General features: G+C 55.4%; 2 protein-coding genes across 5 annotated transcripts in view; one reads left to right on the plus strand and one right to left on the minus strand.

Moving 5' to 3' along the window:
- The window catches only part of ST3GAL3 (ST3 beta-galactoside alpha-2,3-sialyltransferase 3), a 131516-nt gene extending 117407 nt beyond the window's left edge, over positions 1 to 14109 (plus strand). For 3 of the 4 annotated variants that reach the window (XM_027892547.1, XM_027892555.1, XM_027892564.1), the window contains 2 exons: positions 1993 to 2139; positions 13686 to 14109. In XM_027892547.1, coding sequence (XP_027748348.1) covers positions 1993 to 2139; positions 13686 to 13775 — 237 coding nt within the window. In that variant the 3' untranslated portion in view covers positions 13776 to 14109. The remainder of the gene's footprint in view (positions 1 to 1992; positions 2140 to 13685) is intronic. The other variant, XM_027892559.1, reaches the window with a different exon arrangement.
- Positions 14110 to 18219: 4110 nt separating this feature from the next.
- On the minus strand, positions 18220 to 22023 carry LOC114061761 (collagen alpha-1(I) chain-like). The gene is made up of 3 exons (XM_027892534.1): positions 21675 to 22023; positions 19788 to 21624; positions 18220 to 18298 (listed from the first exon to the last, which is right to left on the minus strand). The coding sequence occupies exons 1-3, from the start codon at positions 22021 to 22023 to the stop codon at positions 18220 to 18222; spliced, it is 2265 nt and encodes a 754-aa protein (XP_027748335.1).
- Positions 22024 to 23476: the final 1453 nt, after the last annotated feature.

The raw sequence follows: 23476 nt of genomic DNA on the forward strand, positions 1-23476 counted from the left end.
TCCAGACAGAAGTAAGAATGTGCCTGAAAGAAAGTTGTGGTCGTTTGGCAGTCCTCCCGTGAGGTTGGGTAGTGTGATTAATTCTCTGCGGTTTGCAAGACTCACATTAGAAAGTTCAGCTCTTAAATGTTAGCTTGGCCAGTGGAATTCCCTACAGGCAAAGACCCTGTGTCTCCCTCGAGCTGTAGCGTGGGAATGGGCCCAGTGCAACTGTGGGTGGTGTTAACACCATCCTATTCCCAGTGACGACACAGTCTCAAGGACGTAACCATTTACTCACTGTGTTTTGGACACTGTAACTACAGCTCTGCTGAGGCAAAGGGGTTTGTGGCACGTCCACGTAAGAGCTGATGCAATTCCAGTGACATCCAAATGTCATCTCCTATGCAAAATAGAGCTGAGAAGTCTGAATTCAAGCTGCCACGTCCGGGAAGACAGGATGTTCCTGGATGTTTTGAAATTTGGGGGAATGTTCATATCCTTGCCTAATAAACTTTTTCCAATTTATTTTAAACACCTATATTCTTAAACCCCTTGATATTTTTTGGCTACCGGTGAATTAACAATTAACTAAAGTAACTAGAATAAAACCAATATTGTTTGTGGGAGTATCAACTGAAATTAAGCAGCGAGAACACAATGGCTCTGCTGGGTTTTTTCCCAACATCTAGAGCTGGCACAGGAGGATATAGGAAGGTGTTTTCATTTCAGATGTGCGCTGTTACAGTTGTGCTGCAAATGTTTTAATTTAATGTCTCACTGACTTATCCATAAGCAGTTTTTGCCTGTTTGTCTTCAGATTAGAGTAACTCCAGGGCACTATAGTGAATTTCTCCGTAGCATGTGAGTTGTGCTCCTGGCTCTGCAGATCTCAAGTAGGGTATGGGTGACATTCTTTGCTTGGGAAACATTGTTCTTCTGACTGGTCAGGCAGTCAGAAGTGAACAAGTTGGTGTGCTGACAAAAACCGGTTCCTTTGAATGAGAAGCAGAAACTCAAAACATTGTTCCCAACCTTTCTGAACAAGCATTGCTCACCATTTCAGGGTAAGCCACTGTCAATGAAAAATATAAATGTGCAGTTGGTTTCTACACCTGAGCTAGAAGGCTGTCACCCTTGGTGACTGTCTGAGCACGTCCTCTGAGTTCGTGATACTTTTGATACGGCCGGTGTTGGATGCTCTACAAATGAAGATAAGATACGTGGGTGTGTTTCTCGGCCTCTCCCTAGCCCCTGGGGCAAAGCTGCCTCTGGATTCATCTGGCTAAAGGGGAGCTAGAAAAGTCAGTGAGCCAGGATTTTACACTGGAAGCACTTGGCTGTCCCGGTGGTCGTGTTCATCTGAACACAGAGGAGGAGTTGTAGCTGTGCAGGGCCTCGGCAGAAGGCAGGGGAAACAGGAGGAGCTGAGGCTGGACTTCAGTGCAAATGGCAGGGCAGCAGATGGGAGAGGACAGTTGGGGTTTCCTCGTTCTGCTCCTGTGTGGTGGCCTGTTTGGGAAAAGTATTCCTCCTTAGCCTAGCTGGAAGCCAATAATGTGCATAGCATTGTAATCCGGTATTTACACCTGTTTTAATTTCGGAAAGCTAACATACCGATTGTGATTCATCCTCCAGCTCATCTGCTGCCCTCCTCTCGGGATGGCAAAGTTGTTGAAGGGGAGTCTGACCATCTGCATGAATCCCTCTGCCCTTCAGTGCTCTCCCCTGGAGAGTCATGTCACAGAGCCTCAGACAAGAGCTGCTGCTTTTGGGCTAGATGATTCACAGGAAGCCGGCTGATGTATGATTTTCCTTACAAGCTGGGAGGCTGCTGCCCTCCCCAAGCTGGCACTGGACAGCTGATGTGCAGATAGAGCCAAAAACCATATTTCTGGTTTTCCATTTAGTAGCAGCAGTGCCCTTGTGAGCAGAGACAAGTGAGAGGAAATCTTTGATTGTGAAAATGGCAACCTGCTAATGACTTCCATTCCTTGCTTTCTCTCCTCTCAGAACATCCCCACCCTGGGAAGCGTAGCAATAACCATGGCGCTCCACAACTGTGATGAGGTGGCGGTAGCTGGGTTTGGCTATGACATGAGTTCACCCAATGCACCCCTGCACTACTATGAGACCATCAAGATGTCTGCCATCAAAGAGGTAGGGAGCTCCTGCCAAGCACATCTTCCTGCCAAGCCCCGCCGGCCACCCTGACTCCGGAGCCTGACTGGGATGGTGATGTCAACTTCCAGCTTTCCTGTGCGGGCCAAAACACAGCTCCACCCGTGCATTTGCCTGTAAAATTCTAGACATTCTCCCAAGTGCAATGTATGTTAAAAATGGTTATTACTGCTGGGAAAAGTTCTCTGGAATGTGTGTATAATGTAATTCCTTCTTTGAGCAGCAGGGAAAAGATTCACGTAAATGTTAACTCACGAAGGGTGAAAGGGAGCATTTCTGCTCTGGGTTTGAAAAGACGTGACCTCTCATGATTTTTGGTCCATTGTATTGTTCTCTGATCCATAGGCTTCTTTTGTGAGATGATCCCCTCTTCAGGCCCTGTGAAACATGGGGAGGTGAGATCAGCCCGTGCAGATCTCAGAGGACTGTTCAGCAGCAGTTTGTGCATCAGGGCTCTGCAGACACTGCTCTGTAAAGAGAGTTGCACTTTAGAAATATTTTCTGGTACTATCACAGCATTTTTGGATGAACAAAAGCTCTCTTATTGGTATAATGCAGCAGTTAGATGCCTTCAGGTCTGTCCATTTCCAATACCAAGCTAGAGCAGACTTGGGACACTGGTCAAAGCTTCTGTAGTGGGGAGATTTGCTGCTTTTCTGGTAGAGCTTGTTCTTTACAAGCACAGACGTGGCCCAGGAATTTCTAAAATTACTTCTCCCTCTTCACCGTCTCCTTGGCTGGGAAACTTTCTCTGTCCTACTCCACTCTGTGAAAAGTTGTATTGTTCATGGACAGTAGCTGCCTCCTGGCACTTGCCATTTGTTCATCTCAAGCCCTTTACCATTGATCCAGACTAGCAGGGAAGCTGGGAAGTTGGGTTTTTCCCAGTCACAAGATTGTACGTGTCTTAGTACTCTGACAGGCTGCATGACCCTAGGCAGACTGAGAGAAATTATAAATCGGTGATTAGTCAGCTTGAGAAATGAGAAGAGTGTGTCTAATTATCAAGAGTAATGAGGCTTTGGAACAAGCTCTCAGGAGAGGCCAGGAGAACACACTGAGTTTGGGAAAAGACTATGAGGAAGTCCTTGTATATCAAGGGACTGGACTTCGTGGTCCTGAGGTACCTTCTGGGCCTGTGGAGGTAGCAAGAGAGTCTGCCTTGCTCAGTGAAATCCCTGAATAGAAAATAGCTAAGGAATATAATTTTTGCAGCAGTAGAGGAGGTATAACCTTTGGCTTGCCCAGTTCTGGCTCATCCTTGGGCATCTGCTTATAACCACTGACAGAGAAACAGCACCCTGGGCTCCCCAGGCCCAGCTCTGAGTCATTACAGCTGGTTGGCAGGAAGAATTGGATAACAGAGGCTCTGGTTGAAGTCACTGGTCCAGATCACTTGGATCTCTGATTTTGGAGACCAGCACCCTGAATGGAATCCAAACGCCACTGGAAGGCAGGAGGAGGTCACTCCTGGACATTGTATGTGGTCTCAGGAATAAACATTGCGTGGCACAGGGCAGATAGATGAGGATGAATGCTTGAAATGCAACCAGTAAGGTCTCCTGGAGAGAGCAGTTATTTCCTGATTTGCCAGGCCTCTGCTGTCTGGAAGCTGTCAGTCATCGTGTCTGTGATGTTCTGTACAGAGGTGAGGGAGCGTTGAAAGGTTCTGTGAAGCCTCACTAGTTCAGATGTCACTGGATTTGTTTCTGCAGACAGGGCTGCTGTTGAGAGCTCTGCAGGCCAGAGGAGCTGGTTCTAGGAGGAAGGTTCCTGTTCCACTTGAAGACTGGTTACCTGATACGTGTCTGCCCATCTAATCCTCACATCCTCACCCACAGCTCCTCTTACATTTCACTGCCCCGGTACAAGAAAAGCCATCTGTTCCCAAGTATCAATAATTAATGCTCCTCCTGCCTCTGCCCCTCCCAATATGACAAATTGTTTGTGATATTGTGGAATGTGAAGAGCGGAGAGAGGATCACATTTCTTTCTCTCCCATTTAATATTAATGGTAGCTGGTAATTGTTAGTCACCTGAGGGTGAAGTTGAAAGGTGAAGGGCATAATAGCTGGATTATGTCTTCTGCAGTTGCCCTCAAAGAATGCACAAATAGAGATTTGGCCCACTCCAGACTGGAAGCACCCTGCACACCCTGCTTGGAGAAAGATCTGCATGCACTTTGCGAATTGGGAGGCTGGCCTGCACCGGTACCTCGTGCCAAACCTTGCCTTTGGCATTAGTGAAAGAAGACTGACTCAGAACCCAGCTCCACCAAGATCTTTGTCTGTTCCATCTGCTCTGACACCCAGAGGCCCAAAGGGCATCCACAGCATTTTCCTCAGTGTTACTTTGGACCTCTGGGATTATGACCATTTTGGTCCTCCTCTGTCTTTCAGCATCTAAAGGAGCCACTAAAGCAAGCTATGCCTTGAAATTATGCAAGCATCATCTTTGTCCTCTGGCCTGCAGACCCATGGAGCCTGGAGTACTTATTCCTGGGCAGGGAAGAGGAGTAGGTTTGCTTAACCTAGCCTCATCACAGCTGTTCCACAATAACGAACACCCCAGGCAGGAACCCCTGCAGTTTGACCAGGTTTGGTGGGGCAGAACCTCTGTTTCTGAAGTCCAGATCTCTTCACTGAGTGCCAAGCTCCTTCAGCCTGAAGGTCCGAAAAATCTTCAGTGTTTAAGCCTAGAGAGCAGCTGCAGGGAAGCACTCCAGCTCCACCCTGAAACCATCACTGTCTTTGCAGAGGAAATGTAAACACCAGCAGTGTCCTGGGTCTGGAGGTGCCACACGTGTGTAGGAGTCTGTCTGGTGACATCGGAGAGCCCCTTCCCTTGCCTGGTGTCTGCAGGGGAAATGGCCCTGCTAGCAAGCTGTGAGTCCTCTCAGCAAGGTGTGCCACTGATTTACACTTGGGGCTGCTTGACATCTCTCTGGACACCCTCGAAGCCCTGTGACTCATCTCCAAGGAATTTGCTCTGATTACATAAAAAAGACGGCAAAATGCGCTTGCTTGCTCACAGCTGGGCGGAGATGCCTCTCCCATGCCAAGACTGAGGTGATAAAATCTCTGTGGAAATTAATGTGAATTTTCCTGCTGCTCTGTGGGACTGACAGCTGAATTTCCATGAGGAGAAATAGGCAACCCCAGTCCACAGTTTTGCATAGCCTTTGCTTTTCCCAGCAGGAGTAAAAGCCCTCAAGGTCCAAGATTGTGCTGGTCTTGCTACCACAAAAGGCAGCTGCCTACACTGACTCTTCCAGGATCTCCGATTCCTGAGGGCTAAGCAGGCATTTCCTGCCCCAAAGGAAAAGGCTCTGCAAGGAGGCAGATGCTCTGGAGCTTCATCACTGTTACTAGTCAAGAGGAAGTGTATGGTCTTTGGACTCAGGTCAGCAGTACGGCTGCAAACACACATCCTGTGCTTGTGGATGCTCATGAGAGTAAATTTCTCCAGTTCAGCCCTGGATGGCTTCTTTACCTTCTGTCCTGCATATCTCAGTGTACTCTGGCTGGGGTATGTCAAGGCAGAGCTGGTGGAAAAGACCCTTTCCTGTTCCAAGTGTGACCTGGAGAGCTGGAAGCACACCAGTGCAGTGCTTTGAGTTTCGGGCTGTGAGCTGGAAGATCAAAGCTTGCACTGCAGATCAGCCCCTGGATGCCAGCTCTGCTGCCCAGCACCTTCTCCCCTCCTCTGTCATCTTCTCCCCATCATGGCTGAGGGTGCAGAGTCCCTGGCCCGCACTTCAGCGGGGGGTTTCTGGGTGGTATGGAGACAGCCTGCTCTTCTCTGATCTGTTACTGGGATGCTCCTGCCCAATAGACCCAGTGCTGTTGTATAAACCCTCACAGGTGATTTTTCAGCTCTGATCTCCCTCTCGTTGTTTTAACTTACAAAATACAGAATGTCCAACTGTGTCATCTCCGTTCAGTTACTATTCTCCCTTTTCCAAATAACTTTGCAACAGCTTTTGACCCTTGCCTGCTTCCATGAGTGCTGTACAGAAAATGATTTGAGTCTTTGCCAAGGTGTCTGCTAACTTGTTTCTGTTTTTGTGGCAATGAATCCATCGGAGTTGGATTTTCATATACTTTATTGTATTTTTATTTCTTGCTCAGGTCCTGTAATGCTTCCTGCACTCCATAAAAGTGTATTTTTATCACAGGTCACTGTCTTCTATTAATGTAGAAGTGTCAGACCCACTGGGAACATAGCAGAGGAAACATGGAAATGGTGGTGAGGAGAAAGGAATAATTTTAAAATAGAGTGAAATAGAAATTATTTAAGGATGGGAAAGTGGCTGTTTAGAATAGTAAAAACAGACCCTTAAGGAGCTTATGAAACTGAGAGAGCAGGGGGCTGTGCTAAATCATGGGAATGAAGCACAGGACTGGCTCCCAGCATCCCTCTTCCATGTGCCCTGCTCCAGCACACAGCCTTGTCCAGCTTCTCGGTCCAGAGGTGAGCTTCGATCTCCTGGTCATTTCTTCCAGGAGCAAGAATGTGAGCAAGGAATCACCTCGATGCCACACAGGGAGCTGTCTTCTTGCACTTGTGGTTGCTAAAAATGGCGAACGCATGATTAAAAGCCGCCCTTACCCATCCAGAGCCTGTCTGTGGCATTTGTGTCCCGCAGCAGAGCTGCTGACTGATCTCCTTTTTCCTGGAGGAGCAGATCAAGCACCAGCCCCGGCGTTGGAGGTGTCAGCTCCTTTGATACAGCTGTGCCCAGCACCTCATGACTCGCTGCCTGACCCAGGGGGGTGGTGGGCGGCCGCCTTTGATGGCTTCTTTCTGATCCTTGGCTCCGCTTCCCCAGCAGGTCTTTGTGGGATGCTGGAGGACACTGTCTTGTAACAGTTCTCATTCAGCCTGTGTAAGGGCTGTCAGAAGGGCCAGGGGAGGTGGCCTGCAGCATGCAGCTTTGTCTCTGTCTCTCCCCAGCAGCAGCTACCTCTCAGAATAATCCACAAACATCAAGTTTGGAGTCCCGACCCGTAAAGGCACAAACAATGGTGCTTTATCATCATCTGGGCTCTCTCTGTGAAGCCGGCTTTTGCATTTCAAATCAACGCAAGTTGCTTGGGAGGGGGTGGTCGGGCTGCTTCAGGCCCCCGAGTACCTTAAAGTTTGCGGTAGCCAGCAAGAAGAACAAAACTCCTTTGAAAGCCGGGCAGATGTCTGGCCTGGTGATTTATAGACTGAAAACACGGCTGTTCGAGCCCGGCTGATGAATTGCGATTGCAGTGCAAGGAGTGGTGCGGGCTGAAATGGAGGTCAGCTTTGGAGGGGGAGGTTAGGGGGCTGGGGCACGGGGACCTCTGAAAGGGCAGTGCTTTTTCTTGGGGCCGGCGGTGATGACTGATGAGGTTTATGCGTTTTTGCCTTTGTTTCAAAGCCACCTGTTTGACAGCGTTTTGGCTGGGCGAAGGCCTCACATGCTGCTCCTGCGCGTGGGGACCGTGTGTCTGTGTAAGAGAAACGTGGAAAAGGTTGTTGGAATAGCAGTCACGACCAGAGCACAGGTATTGCCTTGTTCAGTAGGGCAGAAGTACGGTAACACTTGCAGTGTCACTGTGCACTAACAGCGGCAAGGAAGGTACAGCTGTAGGATGGACAAAAATGGAATTAGGGTTTGGACAATGTTTTTGTAGGAAAAGAAAGTGGAAAACCTACAGGGGTGTGGTAGAGCCCAGCTGCTGACCCCAGAATTGAATGCAGATGTCTGTAGGGGTGCTGGGTGCCACCAGGAATGGCACTGTCATGGATGTACAGTACGAGCCAGTATGACTGTCAGGAGGAGAGCCAAGCTGTTCTCAGACACAGTGGCTAGCACGGCTCTTGTCACCGACCTTGAGGGCACAAGAAGAGCTGTTGGCCTTTCACAGCTGTGCCCCCTTGCAGAGGGACATTTTAGGAAATTGCCTTTGATCAAGTGCCTTCATGGTTAAATTAAGTGGAAGGGCAACAGAAGGGATGATATGACTCAATAACTCGGATTTTGCTTCCAAAGGGAGGCAGCTCGATAAGCAGGGCTGTATATAGACTCGGCAGTGCTGGCGGGGTGCTCAGTGAAATTGGGACACACATGCAGACTCTGACCTCTCTGAATTTGGGCCTAGCCTGGCAGAATGGGCTCCTGAAAGCAGATGCACTGAAGAGCTCATGAACTCATTGTAAACTTGAAATCTTGTTTGTGAAAGTACAATAGTTATCTGCAAATTCATACTTGCAGCAAGGGGGGAACTGGCAGAAAAAGGCTGTAGACCTGTCTTCATAAAGAACTGCTTCCAAGTGGTGTTGGAAGTAATAGAGGAGTGAGGAAGAGCATCAGGAGACTTCGCTCCTGATGGCTGGAAAGAACAGAGATAAAGTGGAAACTGGCAAAAGTCGAGTTCAATTAGATCTTGCAAAGGAAAAGAAATGAATACTGGACAGTCTCACTGACAAACAAATAATGAGGAAACAAGGAAAGAATTACCAGGGCAGGCATTCAGGGAAGTGAAGGAAGCAGAAGGATTAAAGTAGGAGCCACATGAATATATATATATATATTACCTCCATCAGGGTGATATGATGAATGTGAGAGGAAGAGTGGCTTATGGTGAGAAGTTCACAGGAAAAGAAAACTACTGGGTCAGCAGTGAAAGGCAAAAGCTGTTGAAGCTAATGCACTAGGTGTGAGAACCCAGGAGATCTCTATTCCACTTTGAACCAATTAAGCTGCAAGTCCAGAGGAAAAGGTCCCCAATAAATCTATCAGGTTACATGTGGTTCCACAGGATTAGCTTGTAGTGGACATAATACTTCTTTTTCCCTTCTTTTTTTTGGGGGGGATGGGAGCAAGGGAAAATAATCCTGTCAAATTCAGACCTCTTACCTCAGAGGTACTATTCAGAACTTCAGAGTGGAGTTTAAATGAAAGAATAATTAAATCCTGAAAGCAAACACAACGTGGATTTACCAAAGGCAGGTTACAAAAACTAATTTAATATCTTTATTTGATTAAAAAAAAAAAAATCATTCTTGGGACAGAGGAAGTGTAGTAGCCCAGTCTGTCAGAAGTTAAGTTAAGCATGTGATACTGTGCTGTGTGAGATATTATTAGTTAAGCTTCAGAAGCCACAGTTTGGTGCAACACCTGTATGTGAATAGTCTCTCTAAAAGAGAACACAAAAAGCAGCACTGAAAGGACAGCTGGGAGTTCCTCCATGGGAAGTCATGCTTAGTGTTTGCTTTAATGATTTTTGGCACAGAAAGCAACGGTGTGCAAGTGGAATTTGTGATGAGACAAAACCAGGTGTGGTCAATACAAGGGAGGATCAAAATACCATCCAGGAAGACCATGAGCACCTTGAGAACAGGAGTAAGCTGGGTGGCATGAAACCTAAAGGATATGAATGGAAGGTCATACTGTTTGGGGCAATAACAGACATTTTGGCTCTAAGCTGGGATAGCATCATTTAGCAGAGGAGGAAAGTGCTTAGGTAGGTACAAATAAATCACAGGATAATTCAGGCTGCCAGACTGATACTGTGAAAAAAAGATGAATACAGCTCTGGGGCAGGCAATGGACTGGGAGAGAAGGGGGAAACAGGAGCTGAACAAGGCAGGGCGCTGGTGTCACGGGGGGTGCAGTGGGAGGTGAAACTGCAGCTCAGGGGTGTCCATAAAACACCAGGTGCGCGTGGTCACCATGTTGGGACCAGAGCAAGGGTGCGGGTGAGGAACAATCATGAAGATTAAGCAGCTCTAGAGACAAGGCAGTGAAGGTTAAAGGCAAAGATAAGTTAGCGCTGGTGGAGACTGGAAACCAACTGTTACCACTGAAGTAGCAGTTCTTGCTGCTGCTTTGGTTTCTGTGCAGGTTTTCAGGGAGAAGTGCTGCTGACTTGCAGAAACACGGAGGATGTAACAGAACTGAGAAACCTCCTGCTTTACAGCTTGCTATTTTTCGTGAACGCATTCCTCCTTGACTTCACTCTCTCTAATTTAGCCTTCCTGTGTTTTAATTGCAGCATGGTTGATAAGACTAATGTGGTCTGAAGCTGAGGCATTCCCCGATTGTAATTGATTACAGACGGGGAGCTTACCTTCCTCCTGGGTTGGTCTCTGAAACGTTTCCTTAGACTTAAAATATTCTGCTTGGCTTCTCTTCAAGCGGCAGATGATGTTTTGTGCTCCCTTGTGGAACTGTAAAGATAAAAAGGACAGGTGGTCTGGGGCTGCTGTATTTGCATAATACTGAAAGGTGGCTTTAACTGATGATGAATTTTCATCTAATAACTGTGACCAAGCGCTCAGACCCACTGCCACCTCCCCGGGATCAACAGCCAGAACAGTGCCTGTGCTTGCAGAGCAACTCTCCTCCTGCTGCTTCTCTCTCCACTGGAAAGAGCCAACATCCACTACTCAGAGAGAGACCCATGGGACAGGAAATCCTAGCGTGATCCCCAGAGAACAGGAGAGGTTCTGGAGCCTCTTGTGATGTTCCTGCTGTGAGCTCAGGCAAGCAGCCTGTTTGTTTGCACAAGTGGAAGCTGCACCGGTTTCGAGCAGCAGAGGAAGGGAGAGGGCAGGGCCAGTCTGCCAGGTTGCAGTAGTGGTGATGTGCAGGGACGAGAAGGTGGTGGTGGCAGTGAATGCTCCAAGCTGCTCCATTACCATCTGGGAGGTTCAGATTGACAGGAGAAGAGCTGGAGTTTTGTGCTGGTCGTGTGTGCTACCCAGGGTGCTATTTAGAGTGTATACACCCCAAAAGCTGCGAGGTTTTAGAGGGTATTTTGTTGCCTTTTCCTGCTGGGGCAGTGGGACCAAGGTGCTTGTCTTTCTGCCAACTTTGAGAAAACTGCTCTGGCTCCTCTCCCCTCTGCTGCTGCTAGTGCTGGAATGCAGCTTCCTTTGCCTGATTAGCTCTGTCTGTCAGTGGGGTGAGTGAGTCCCTCTCCTGTAATCAGTAACCAGAGCTGGTGTTGAAGACATGCCTCATCCCTCCTGCCTGCCTTGCTGTTGGACAAGGGGGGAGCAGCACTGCACTGAGTGCCCTGATGCTGCTCTTCAGGAGGGATGAAAGCTTGTCCTCACCAGGGAACCTCTTTCTCTGCGGGTTTACATGAACCACATGTACATTTGAGAGTACTGATGCAGACATCAGTAAGATCCATGGTTCTGCTGGGAGGCTGAATTCCCTTTCATGTGACTTTGCTTGGAACAAGGAGTTAGTGGCAGTGCCCAGGGAACAGAGCAGCCTGGATGCCAGAACAACCAGAGGTCGGTAGGTCTTGCCAGCGTTTTTGCAGTCAGTGCTGGGGCCAGACCTAGACGTAGAGAGACTGCAATTGTATCACTCAAAGTTTTATTACCCACCTCCTGTACTTAAATTCCTGCTCCACTTACACTTTTCACAAAGCAGACTTCCTCCTGCCATCAGATAAGGCACTTGCACGTGGCCTGAGGTGACGTTTCAGGTGGTGGGTTGAGTTTGCCTGGAAGTGTCTGCTTCCCCAGTTCCCGTCTGTACGAGGAACACAAACAGGTTGTCCTGACCGAAGGCAGTTGGCTTCTCATGCTGTTTGATGAGGCTGAAAGGCATGAAGGAGGGCTCAGGTCGTGCTGTGACGTATCAGGCACATCAGGCTCCCGGTGCTCCAGGCAGGTTCGAGCGGCAGGCCCGGCCAGATGTAAGTGAACGCGTCGAGACCTGGTGTCCCAGCGTGACAGCTGCTGGCTGCCTGTTGGCAGGAGCACACCCGCACACTTGGCTGCCTCTGCTGGTGCTGAGCCTTCCTAGCAAGGGGCTGTGTAGGCAGAAGAGGCACTGGTGCATGGCAGGGGCCAAACCCTGAACCCCCAGCTGACATTCCACGTGTGGGACTGTTTCCAGCACTCTGGGGGATCCTGGCTCTCTGGCTCCGAGTGACAACCGCGCTTAGCCCTGCTCTCCCAGCTCCCTCTGCTCTGCACCACCATCATTCCCAGTGCTGCTTTCTGGAAATGATGCTTTTTTCCTCTTACAAGCCACCTTGCTTCTCAGTGCCAGAAGCTCTGAGTTGTTTCTGGGCAGCATCTTCTCAGCTTAGAGATGGGGTCTTCTACATTTACAGAGTCCCAAAGAGCACCAGCACAGTTTACCAGTGTGGTCCTGTACCCTTTGGAGGGTTCAGGTAACAGTGTCACTGGAAGCAGAGGAAGTCAAAGACTTCTTTTGAACACAGGTTACAAGGTAACACCTGCCTGAACTTTCTTAAGCAGCTGTAATTGTCATCATTCCTGTGCACTGAGGGGATGGAAGGGGTTTTTAAATGCACAGTAGCAGCAAGAGAGGTATTTCCAAATAGTGCTGGAGATCCAGAGAGGGACCTTCAGTCCCTTGGACCTTCTGGCAACCTGCTGCATGCACACTGTGACTGGAGCTGCCAGTGCCACACAGCAGTCAGGGCTGAGACCTGCCTGTCCCAGACAGGACAGGGCAGGACAAGCAGCAGATGACAGGAGAGCCACGTGGACGTTGTGCATGATGTGTGCAACCAGTGCTTTGCAGGCAGGTGCCCACAATTCTGCAGTGGGTAAGTTGAATTTCAGTACCTATGACAGAGTGCCCTCAGTGGGCTCACGGGGCTGGTGCTTTGTTGGTTTGAGGCCGTTTCAGAGAGGCTCCTGCAGAGTGATTTTGTCATGGTCCACATCGTATTTAGGGCTCAGATTACCTGCTGACCAGAGCACTGTGCTGGAGCCCCGGCATCATTTACTGGGATTCTTACCCTGTTGGGAGATTTAGGGGAAAGTTGCTTTTCCCTGTTCTGCCTTTGTCTCTACAGAGAGACAAACCACTTACTGCCATCATTAAGTGCTTCAGTAGTTCCAGTGCTGGGGAGTGATGGCAGATGCTGTGGTCCCTGCTGAAACTGCTGCAGGGAACACGTCTGGGTGGGCTGACACCAGCTGTAGGAGTCACTGCTTTGAAGTCCCTGCTGGGAGATGTGGCCATTTCACCCTTTATATTGTATTAGTGTAACCTTTAGCATGTGATTTCTTGGTGGCAGGGCCAGCAGAGGCAAGAGGCAGATTTAATGGGGCTGGTCCTTGGGCTTTTCAGCTGCATGTACCACTATGCATTCCCAGAGACCTCCCTTGGCAGGGAGCTGTGTGTGATGGGCACAACATGTCCTGCCACCACGTTCTCTGCCAGCTCTGCTGCCACTATTGGACTCATGTAAGATAGCCTGGGAGGGCACTGTAACCTGCTACATCTGCCCAAGGGACCTGGGTGTCCCAGACCTCACCATGCCAAAAAAATCTTCACCGTTAAGCTACACAGGTCTGGCCCTGCAAGTGTATCAGCTCTAGATAAGAGAAGTCCCTTGGTCTGCAGGGGCTCTTCTGGGCTGCAGCAGGGTCTTTTTCCTTGGCAGAAGCCTCTGCCTTGGCCCAGATGGAGTCTCCCACAACCCAAGGGACAGGAGCATGTTGGCCAGGGTAGCTGCTGACCTTGTGTCTCTCCCGTTTCCTTCCAGTCTTGGACGCACAACATCCAGCGGGAGAAGGAGTTTCTGAGGAAGCTGGTGAAAGCCCGAGTCATCACTGACCTAACCAGTGGGATTTGAGTGGCTGCAGCCACTGCCTCCAGGGGAGGAGATGAAGACAAACGCTGCAGCAGCTCTGGGAGCAGGCACTGGCAGCCCCCTGCAAGAATCCCACCTCACTGAAGACACACAGAGATGCCCAGGTGCTCTGGGAAGACCCTCTTGCATTGCCAGTCTGCACGAGGGCTGCATCTGCCACCTCCAGGCCTAGAGCTGGCAGGAGGTGGGCAAGGGACTAAGTGGACAGTTCTTGAACTCTGCATTGCAGACAAATCTTCTGCATCCTGAATTAGACAGGAAAGACTCAGGAGAGAGAAGAAAGATTTGTGAATAAAATGATTTGTGCCAAATGGGAGGTGATGCTGCCCCAAGGCAGCAATGCCTGAATGTACAAAGTATTATTTTTTAAAAGACTCTGCTGGAACCATACTAGAAATACCAAGGTACAAGGCAAAGTCTGCTTGTGCACAGCCCTGCGAAAAACCCGGCCTCTTCATGCTCCATCTGCATTGTCACCAGCCTCAGACCTTTCCCCAGGAAAACAAATCCATCCAAAACTTCAGTGTTGTTGGTGCTGCTATAATTCAAAGGGAGAATAATGGCTTCCTCTCATTCTCCACTTGGAGCTTCTGAATGGAGATGAGCATGGGTTTGTTTTTCTGCATTTTTTTCCTTGCTTCCTCCACAGAGGTGGCAACAGCAGCAGCAGCCGTCGACTTGGCTGTGCTTTTCACGGCCATTTGCTCTGCCTCTGCCCTGACCCTGAGGTGGAGGGGGGAGCTGATGGCTTTCTCCTGCTCCAGCAGACCCTCCCCACCTTCCTGCCTGTCACGGTGTGGGGGAGCCTGCCTCGTTGTGCTCAAGGCTTTCGGGCCTCTTGGTTTGTGCCTGCTGTGCAGGGCCCCCGTGGAGTCTGTGCACATTGGTGTCACTGTTTCTGGACAGCATCTCGCTTTGCTTTTGTGTGGGAGGGGAGTAGTTTGCTCTTTGGAAGGAGGTCAGATCTTGAGCGGAGATCTCAAGCTTTACATTTTGAGAGCAGACCGCTGAAGATGTTTGCTTTATGTTCCAGACCCGATCATGTTCCCTGTTTAAGCAACATGTGACCTCAGTGAGGATGGAGCCTCATGGGAACCCTCACCCTCCGCTCGGCCCCTGCTCACACCAGTTCCAAGCTCCTCCCGTGCTGCTCTAGCACTGCTGCTCCTCCTGCTCTCAGGAGCACATCCTTCCTTGGTCCCAGGGCGCAGTATTTGCACATTTGATTTGTATACGTATTTCAGAGGAGCTGGAATAAACTGAGCAACGTGGCCAAGCGTGAGCACAGCAGGGTGGTCTCCTCCACTGGGAGGGTGTGGGCAGAAGGGGGATCGCCAAGGGAATGAATGGTTACAGGTGGAAATTGGCTCCTGTGCTCTCCTGGCCTGGAGCAGGCTGGGCTGCGCCCACAGGCACTGTCCAAGTACCTGGGTGTCCAGCATGCAGCCAGCCAGCGCTGAGGTCAGCAGAAGGGGATCCCAAAGGGATGCAGGTTGGGCTCGTGGTCCTGGCACTGCACGCGATACAACCCAAGGATTGTAGTCTGTCTTACTGTGAGCTGCCTCTTCCCCTGCTGACTTGTGGGGGGCTGTGACTTTGGAGCTGAGACCCTCGAGGGGGTGTGCAGGAAGGGCAGGCAGATGTGGGGCAGGTGTGGGGCAGAGGAGCAGACTGTACAGAATGGTTTGAGACCAGGCTGCAGGCAGAGGAAGATCTCAGGACATGGGGCTTGAGTGCTGCTTACAGACCAGTGTGGGATGCATGCCTCAGGAACCTTTCCTGCATGCTGTGCCTGTAGCCAAGGAGTTTACTCAGGGGCAAGTCCTGTCCAGCTTCTGGCTGTGGCTGCTGCTTGCTTTGTCATCTGGGAGCAGCTCAAGGATTGTGTCTCTTCTGGCATTCTCCCCTTTCCCTGTCCCTTCCCATCCCTCTGCCCTCCCAGCCAGGTAGTCCCTGCTCCCCCAGGGACGTGCCTCCCACCAGGATGCTCTGTGAGGTTTCCAGCAGGTTTTTGAGCATATGCTGTGGCAGATACTCCTGTGAAGTCTTCCCCGGTTTCTTTTTCCTTCTCAAGGAGCACAGGGGATGGGATTTCCCTGGCTCTCACCTGGTGACACTCCCTTTGCAGTTTCTGTGTGTCAGCCTAGACCCAGGACTGTCATCTGTAGAGTCCCAGTCATGCTGGCAGTGGGGATGCTTGGGCTGGACCTGGCTGAGGTTGTGGATTGGAAAGTGTTGACACCTACTGCTCAGCCTTCCTGTCATCCCAGCTCTCCACCACGACCAGGGACAGGTCCTGATGGGAATTTGATCCTACAGGCCAGGCAGATGATTCCAAGCCCTTCCCTCCACCTTGGTGGGAGTCTCCAGGTAGAAATGCCCAGGCTGACTAGTTGAGGGCATGGCCCAGGGTGACTGTGGTGGCTCAGAACCCCCTGCAAGTAGAAGGAAAGAGTGTTTGGGGGCCAAGACTCCCCTCCAGCTCACTAACAGCACAAAGCAGCCCCACGGCTGGGTGATGGAACAGCGTGCAGCACTGGGTTTCACTCCTGGATGCCGTTCCTTTGGCTGCCTCCCCGTGTGCACCTGCAGCCACCTCCCGTTCTCTGAGACGCTGCAGTCCTGCCAGCTCAGGTCAGAGCACGGTCAGTGGGACGGATGTGAGTCTTGGCCTCTCCCTCGCAGTGACTCACCTTGTCAGATCGGAAGGGAGAGCCCAGGGGAATTCTCCACAGCCTAAATATAGAGCGGGGTTGCCTGGTGCCTCTGATGCGCTGCAGTGCAGAAAGGCCGCTCGGGTGGCGGGGAACCTGCCCGGGGACACGCAGGGAGGCCGGGAGCCCACAGTGGGTGTTGCTCTGACTAGTGCAGAGGGCAGATATGTGGAGCTGCTGGGCAGCCAACACATGCTGCTCCAGGGGAGGGGGCTGCCAGAGAGCTGCCACTGCTGCGCTGACCACACTGTGAGCTCAGGCTGACCACGCTGGTGTCAGGCTCCTGCCACCAGCTCGCCCCGTTTGAGGCTGGCTGTGCTGTGGCCTCAAGCTCACACGTGCCAAAGGGAAGCACCGTGGCCAGGGAGCACGAGGCAACAGTGGGATCCAATCCCACGTCTCTCAGCCCAGTGTCTCTGGGCTTCCAGGACCTCCTTTCCTCGGAGGGAGCAGTGGGGAGGTCCTGCCTGGCCATGCTGTGCTGCCCCTCGGTGTGGGCACTGCTGGGAGCAGGGGTGGAGGGTGTCAGGACAGGGCCATTTGTGTCAAACAGGGGCAGTCAGGCTGGGTATGGGCAGCACCGGGCACGGGCAAGGGCTTCCAGAGTGCCTGGCAGTGGGGCAGCCACCATGCCGAGCTCCACCAGCACCAGTGTGGCACTGGTGGGTCTGAGCAGTATTAGAGACGTGTACTTCAGTGCAGGAGACCCTTTATGGCCATTACCCAGCTCCTCTGGGCTCTGGCTTCTCTCACAGCCTGCACAGGGACTCGCAAAGGCCAGTGGGTTTGCCGGTACTGTACCAAGCTGAGATGCAAGAACTCAATGAGTTTTTAAAATTAGTTTTTAGTTTCTGCGTTGTTTTTTTTTTTTTAATTTCCCCTCTAGGCAGGGAGGGCAAGAGTCTTGCAGGCTCCTCCAAGCCGGCTTATGTCACGTCAATTCAGTCATATCACAGAAGCAATAAAGCTATCAAACAAGCTTGGCTGGCCTCTTTCTTCTGCTGCCTTGGGCCTTTTTGATGGGAGGCAGAGGGATTCCCCTGCTCGGCCTGTCCCCAGCCTGGTTTCACTGCTGTCTCCTCCAGCACAGTAATCCAGCTGCTGGGAGCTGCAGCTGGTCAGTGCCGCTGGCCTGGTGCTGGGGACAGGAGAGGGCTGTGCTCCTCCTCGCTGGTGAACTGAGGGGTAGGAGAGGGCCTCGCTCTTCGGGTTCATTTCATTTTGGAAGGCACGGGTGTCAGAGCTTGTCCTGCCTGGGACTCTGCCTGCTCTCTTGGGGACTCCCTGCCACCAGCATGACTTCCCGCGAAGGGTCACAGCAGCAGTTGGGCTGGGTGCGGCCCGGACAAAGGCAGGTGTCCAGCCAAGTGACCTTCTCACCACAGTGTCCAGGAAGGAAGCAGTTTAGGAAGCCAGGGGCCAAGGCTGTGACCAGCTCCGACACCTGCCAAGTCCCAGCAGGAGGAGCGCAACCCCTGCAGCAAACCCTGGTGATGCTGCCGGGCTCCCGGAGCCACAGGATGTGTTGGGGACAGTCCCATCGCCTGGAGGAACAGGAAGGCTACTTCCAGGTGGGTGACCGCTCTGCCAGGCCTCCCAGCTCCTAAACAAGGGTGGGTTCCTGCCAGCACCTGTGGGACACCACAGGGGCAAGTGCCCAGCCTACTGGGGCTGCTCAAACCTTCCTTCCTTCCCTCCTCTCTTCACAGCGCTTAAGGAGCAGGGCCACCACTGCTGTCAGGCTGGGCCAGCCCCGGGAACCGCCCATGCCCTGTCTTCACCTTGGGAGAGCTGAGGAAGGGGAAAGCACAGAGCCTGGGATCAGGGCACATGGGACAGTTCAGGTCAGGTGAGACAAGGAGACTTGTTCAGAGGTGCCCCTGAAAGAGCCACATCACCTCTGAGATGGGGACACCTGCGTCACAGCTCTCTCCCACGTGTATTTTGTCATACCCAGCCATGGCATCGCACAGGCACGGCGGCAGCAGCAGCCGTGGTGTGCTCAGTCCTGCCACTTGACTGAACTGCATCACCCCCATCCCGCCGCACGCAAGGGTGGCACCTTCAGGGACAAATGTCACAGCAGGCCCCAGCCCCGCAGGGCTCATTCCAGACCAGGCAAGGCACTCAAGACACCGCAGCCCTGGGGGTGCAAGGAGCATGGGCTGACATAGGCAGTGCCAGCAGCAGCCACGGAGCCACCCATCTGTCTGGAAACCTGTGGGGCTGCACCCCAGCACCCTGTGGAGCCTGGAGCATGGTCAGCACTCTCCATGGCAGAGCCAGTACTCGTGAGAGCCCAAAGGGAGAGAGCAGTACCTGGATTGAAGCACAGAGCTGGGACGTGCCATCTCCTGCTACCACAATCTTGGAGGGACAAGGAGGAGGTGCTGATGGTAGGACATTAGTGGGGCTGACAGCAGCAGCAGGCTCATGTCTCTCAGGACAAGGGACAAGGGCAGAGAAGGGAGCCAGTGTCCCCACGTGGCTGGGGTAGCAGCCTCAAAGGGACCACACCTGTAAGAGGACAGAAGCCAGGCACTGCACAGCTTTGCACAACCTCTCATTTCACAGGTCTGGGGAGGACACCATGGGCTCACCTGTGTGGGGTCCTGTGGATACCCTGTGCCATGCCCATCAAATCCTCCTGCCCACCACCAGCACCACACTCTCGGTAACTCCCAGCTATGTCCTGGGAACATCAGGACCTGCCCAATCTGCAAGGAAGGTGGAAAGGGTTGGGGGTAACCTCTGTGGTGAGCCAGCACCTGAGGCTGTCTCCAAGTCCTGAAGGCTGTTGGTGTGGGAGGCAGCCCTACCCTCCTCCGGTGTAGGTCCACTGGCATGGGCAGGGCTGTGGCCAGTCCCAGCCCCATGAGGACAGCCAGTCAACCTGGAACAGGACATACCACTTGCACTGAAATTTTCCAAGCAGGCAGCCGTGTTAGTCTGCAGCCCTGCAAAGCAGAGGATCCTGTTCGCTGACCCTGGCTGGGTCTCTACCCCAGGGATGCTCCCCAGCCTCCAAACTTCTGCTGGGCCAAGTCATCCAAGGGCATCACTTCTGACAGCTCCCACAAGGACATCTCAGATGGGACCAGCCTCAGGCCAGGGCCGTGGGGCAGCACAGCCCCATGGCAGAGCCCATGCTCCCACGCAGTCCCACTAGCAGGTATGGAGCCACTCATGGCCACAGTTTTGGCGAAGGTGCTTGTGCCAGGACCGGGAGGGATAAGGTGTCGCTCCAGGGCAGGGGCAGCAGCTCTGGGCCCCGCGCCACCTCCTCCGTCCCTGCTCGCGGTGGCGGGGACGGCTTAGTGGGCGCCCGCACACTCCCCAGCAGGTGATGCCGCAGGAGGACGCGGGAGTTGTCACCCCCGCGCTGGATAATCCGAGGAGATGAGCGCAGACGAGGCGGCGGCTCCGCAGGTGTCTGCAGGCGCGGCCGTCCGCCCCCGCCGCGGGACCGCGGGGCGCGGGCTGTCGGGCGGCGGGGAGGAGGTTAAAGCCACGCGGGGTGCCTGGGCTCGGGGCAGACCCCACGGGCCACCTGGGGCCCGGCGTGCAGCCGCGGCACAGCCGGCGACCGAGCCGCTGGCCCCGCTCCAGCCGGGGAGTTGCATAAGGCCGGGGAGCTGCGCCGGAGCGCGGCCGGGGCAGGTGACACGGCCCGCGGCACCCCCGGGCCACGCAGTCCGCCCGGGCTCCCTCGGACCCCGTGGCCATGAGGGCCGGCCCCGGGGGGGCTCGCCCGGCCCGGGGCGCGTCCCGGCGACCGGCTCCGGCCAGGGGAGCACGTGTGAAGCGGGGCTGAGCGGAGGCGGCCCCGGGATTTGGCACGTTCGCAAAGGAGCACTCGAGAGCCCCGGGATGGACGCGGAGGGCCCCGGGCCGTGACGTAAGGACTCGCACGGGCTCGACTCGACTCGCCAGCCGGCCCCCATGTCCCCGGGGCCAGCGGCGGCCCCGGCGGAGGGAGGCAGAGCGACGGCAGAGGTAAGCAGCCCGGCGGCGGGCGGCCCCGCCGGGGAGGACCGGAGCGCAGTGCGCGGGCGGGCGGGGAGGCCGGACTCCTCCTCCGGCGCGGCCAGACGCGAGCGCCAGGCACACGGGTGGCCCGCGGCGGCTCGGGGTGCGTGGGACGCCGGACGGTCCCACCAAGGCCGGGATGGCCGCGACCCTGCCCGCCAACCCATCCCCGCCGGGTCCCCACGTGAAGGGCGCTGCCCTCCGACGCCGTGGGGCTCTGCTCCCGGAGCGCTCCGGGAAGGGCTGAACGCTTCCCCGGGGCTGTTCGTGTGCCCGTCCTGCCTGCGCTGTGACAGGGTTGTCGGGGCAGGGAGCCCCGCTCACGGGGCGTCCGGCCGGCCGGGCTGCGGGTCCACCTGCCCGTCCGCCTGCCCGGGGGTCGGCCGGTGTGCGGGTGGAGGTAGCGGGGGTCGGGTGCCGCCGGGGGTCCCGGTGCCGTTCCCGGCGGGGTGCGAGTTTCCGCGGGAGCTCGGCGGCGGTGCGGGTGCCGGCGGGAGCCGGTGCTGAAGCGGGTCGGGCTGCGGCTCCTGCTGCTGGCGGGATCCCGGTGCCGTCCTGCTCCCGGGCGGTCCCGGCGCCTGTGCGGGTCGGAGGCCCGGTGCTGCTGCTGTGCGTGTCGGGATGGCGGCTGGTATTCTGGTGCCAGTTCGAATCGGGGTCCCGGTATCGGTGCCGGTGCCCGCCCCGCCGGTCAGGTGACGGCGGCTGGAATTTGACACCGGTAGCGGAGACGGCAGCAGGATGGAGCCGTCGCTGCCCCTCACTGTGCGTCGGCCCGCCGCCGCCGGCACCGCACCGCGAGGCGCAGCGGGACCGGGACCCGTATCCCAAGACACAGCGGGAGCGGCACCGGGAGTAGCGGCGGGAGTCGGTGCCGGCGGGGCAGCGCCGGCCCCCGCCAGCGCCCCGCCCCGGCGCGGCGGCGGCGGGCGGCGGGGGGCGGCGGGGAGCGGAGGCGATGCGGGGCAGCGGCGGCCCGGGGGATGGTCCCCGCCGCGGGCACGGTGAGTGCGGGCCGGGGCGGCGGGCGACAGCGCCCGCCCCAGCCTGCCGGCTGCCCCGGACCTCGGCGGTGGCTCGTACCAGGACTGCGGGGGGACGGGGGGAACCCGCTTCGCCGCCCACCCCTCGGCAATACCCGGGGTGCCGAGCACGGCCCGGCGGCGGGAAGCGCTGGGAGCCTCGGCGGGGATGGGGTTCCCTGTTTGGGTAGGGAGAGGCGGGACCCCGCTGCGGGCGCCCGGGGGACACGGGGGCGGACTCTCTTGCCTCTCCCCTGGGCTCCTGCCCGGCCCGTTGGGCACATCGGACAGGTCTGCGCTCCGGCTGCTCGGGCGGTGGCCGGGCGAGAGCCACGGGGAGGGGTTGCCCAGCGCCCCTCGCCTCTGCTGCCCCCGGGCTGGGGCCGAGTTTGGTCTCATCTGTGTACCCCACGTGTCCGTCCCCGGGCCTCCCAAGGCTTCGCGGGGCGGGTGCCCGCTCCGCATCACATGTGGGGTTGATTTCTGACCCCCTATCAGTTCTGCCAGGGACAGCGTGGAGGGATGATGGGCCTCCACCGGTTCCCGCAGGTGCCCGCGGGGGTCTCCAGCCACCCGCTCCACACTTCCAGGTGGGACCCGCGGCTGCAGGGCAGGCACGGCCACTCCGTGAGCTAAGACCCTCACTCCGGGGCTGGGGCACCCGCTGGCCCCGCGTGAATGCACTTCGCGAGTGTCTGCTGCTTCCCCCGAGGTTCTGGTGCAGCCTCGGGGCGCCCGCTCCCAGCCGCGCGGCTCTCGCCGGGCTCTGCGTGGGTGGGTGTGCGGTGGCCCACGCAGGGATTGCCCCAGCACGATGCTGCTTAGCTCCGGGCGGGGAGACACGGGTGCGGGGGACCAAGCGGGTCCTCACTTGGATGGGCCCGGTTCCTACACTGGAAAAAAAGCCTCCTATGCCTGTGCATCGCCCGGCTGGACTCTGGCAGCCGCGGCAGGGGAAGACCTCAGCCAGGTTCCCCCCATACGGGACGTGGGGGTCTGACGTGGGGTGTGCAGGTCTCGCACTGCCATAGGGTGCTCAGGAGCTTGTCTCAGCCCCGTCCGCGCTGGGGGAAAAGCAGGTGCCGAGCGGGGCTACGGGGCCAGCGTGGGCTGCCGTCCTGCGCGTTCGGGGAGCTGTCCCCGGGGACGGGGCCCCGTGTCTGCCGAGGCACTGGTGGAGCACGTTCGTCTCTCTGGCTCCGGGGCTCCCGGTGGCGAAGGGAGGCTGCCCTCGTCCGGCGCCCCGCCGGCAGCGCTCCCGCCGCAGAGCCCGGGGCTGTGCTGCCGCCGGACGGGAGAAGCCTGAACTGCACCGGCTGCTCCGTCCCGTCCCGACGGGATGCTTAAGCCGAGGGGCCGCGGCGAGGCCCCCGGGAGCGGGAAGGGTCCGTCCCCTCCCAGCACAGCGCGGGGACCCTCGACTGGTCCCTTCGGGGGTGCCGGCCTGGGAAAACCATGACCTGGCGGCAGCGGCTGGCGTGGGGCCACGGGCCACCACGGGAGCGACGTGCAGCGTGGGCTGTGCTTGGCCAGGCTGTGGCGGCTGGCGCGGCCGGGGGGGCCGGTGCGAGCCCTGAGGAGGCACGTGGGTCTGTCAGCGCCCATCACAGCCCCTTGCCACAGCGTGGCCAGTGTAGGGCGTCATCAGATGTGACAATCGGGATTTGGGGCCATCCCCTGAGATGCTGAAGGGGCTAGAGGAAATTGTTTTTTCTTCTTGTCCCAGCGGTGCCCAGCCACGTGCTTTCTTTTTTTTCTTTTGGGGGGGGATGGGTCAGGAGTGCTCTCCTAGGCATATCCCATCCCAGCTTTGCTATGGGACATGCCAGGACAGTCACAGAGTGGATGGGGGAACTCCCTAGTGCAGAATGTCACTAGTCTCCAAGGGGACAGTCCCATCCCAAGAGACAGAGAATGC

This window comes from Empidonax traillii, unplaced genomic scaffold (assembly GCF_003031625.1).
Source record: "Empidonax traillii isolate 1590-97213 ecotype Southwest subspecies unplaced genomic scaffold, ASM303162v1 scaffold15:size5535645, whole genome shotgun sequence".
NCBI lineage: Eukaryota > Metazoa > Chordata > Aves > Passeriformes > Tyrannidae > Empidonax > Empidonax traillii.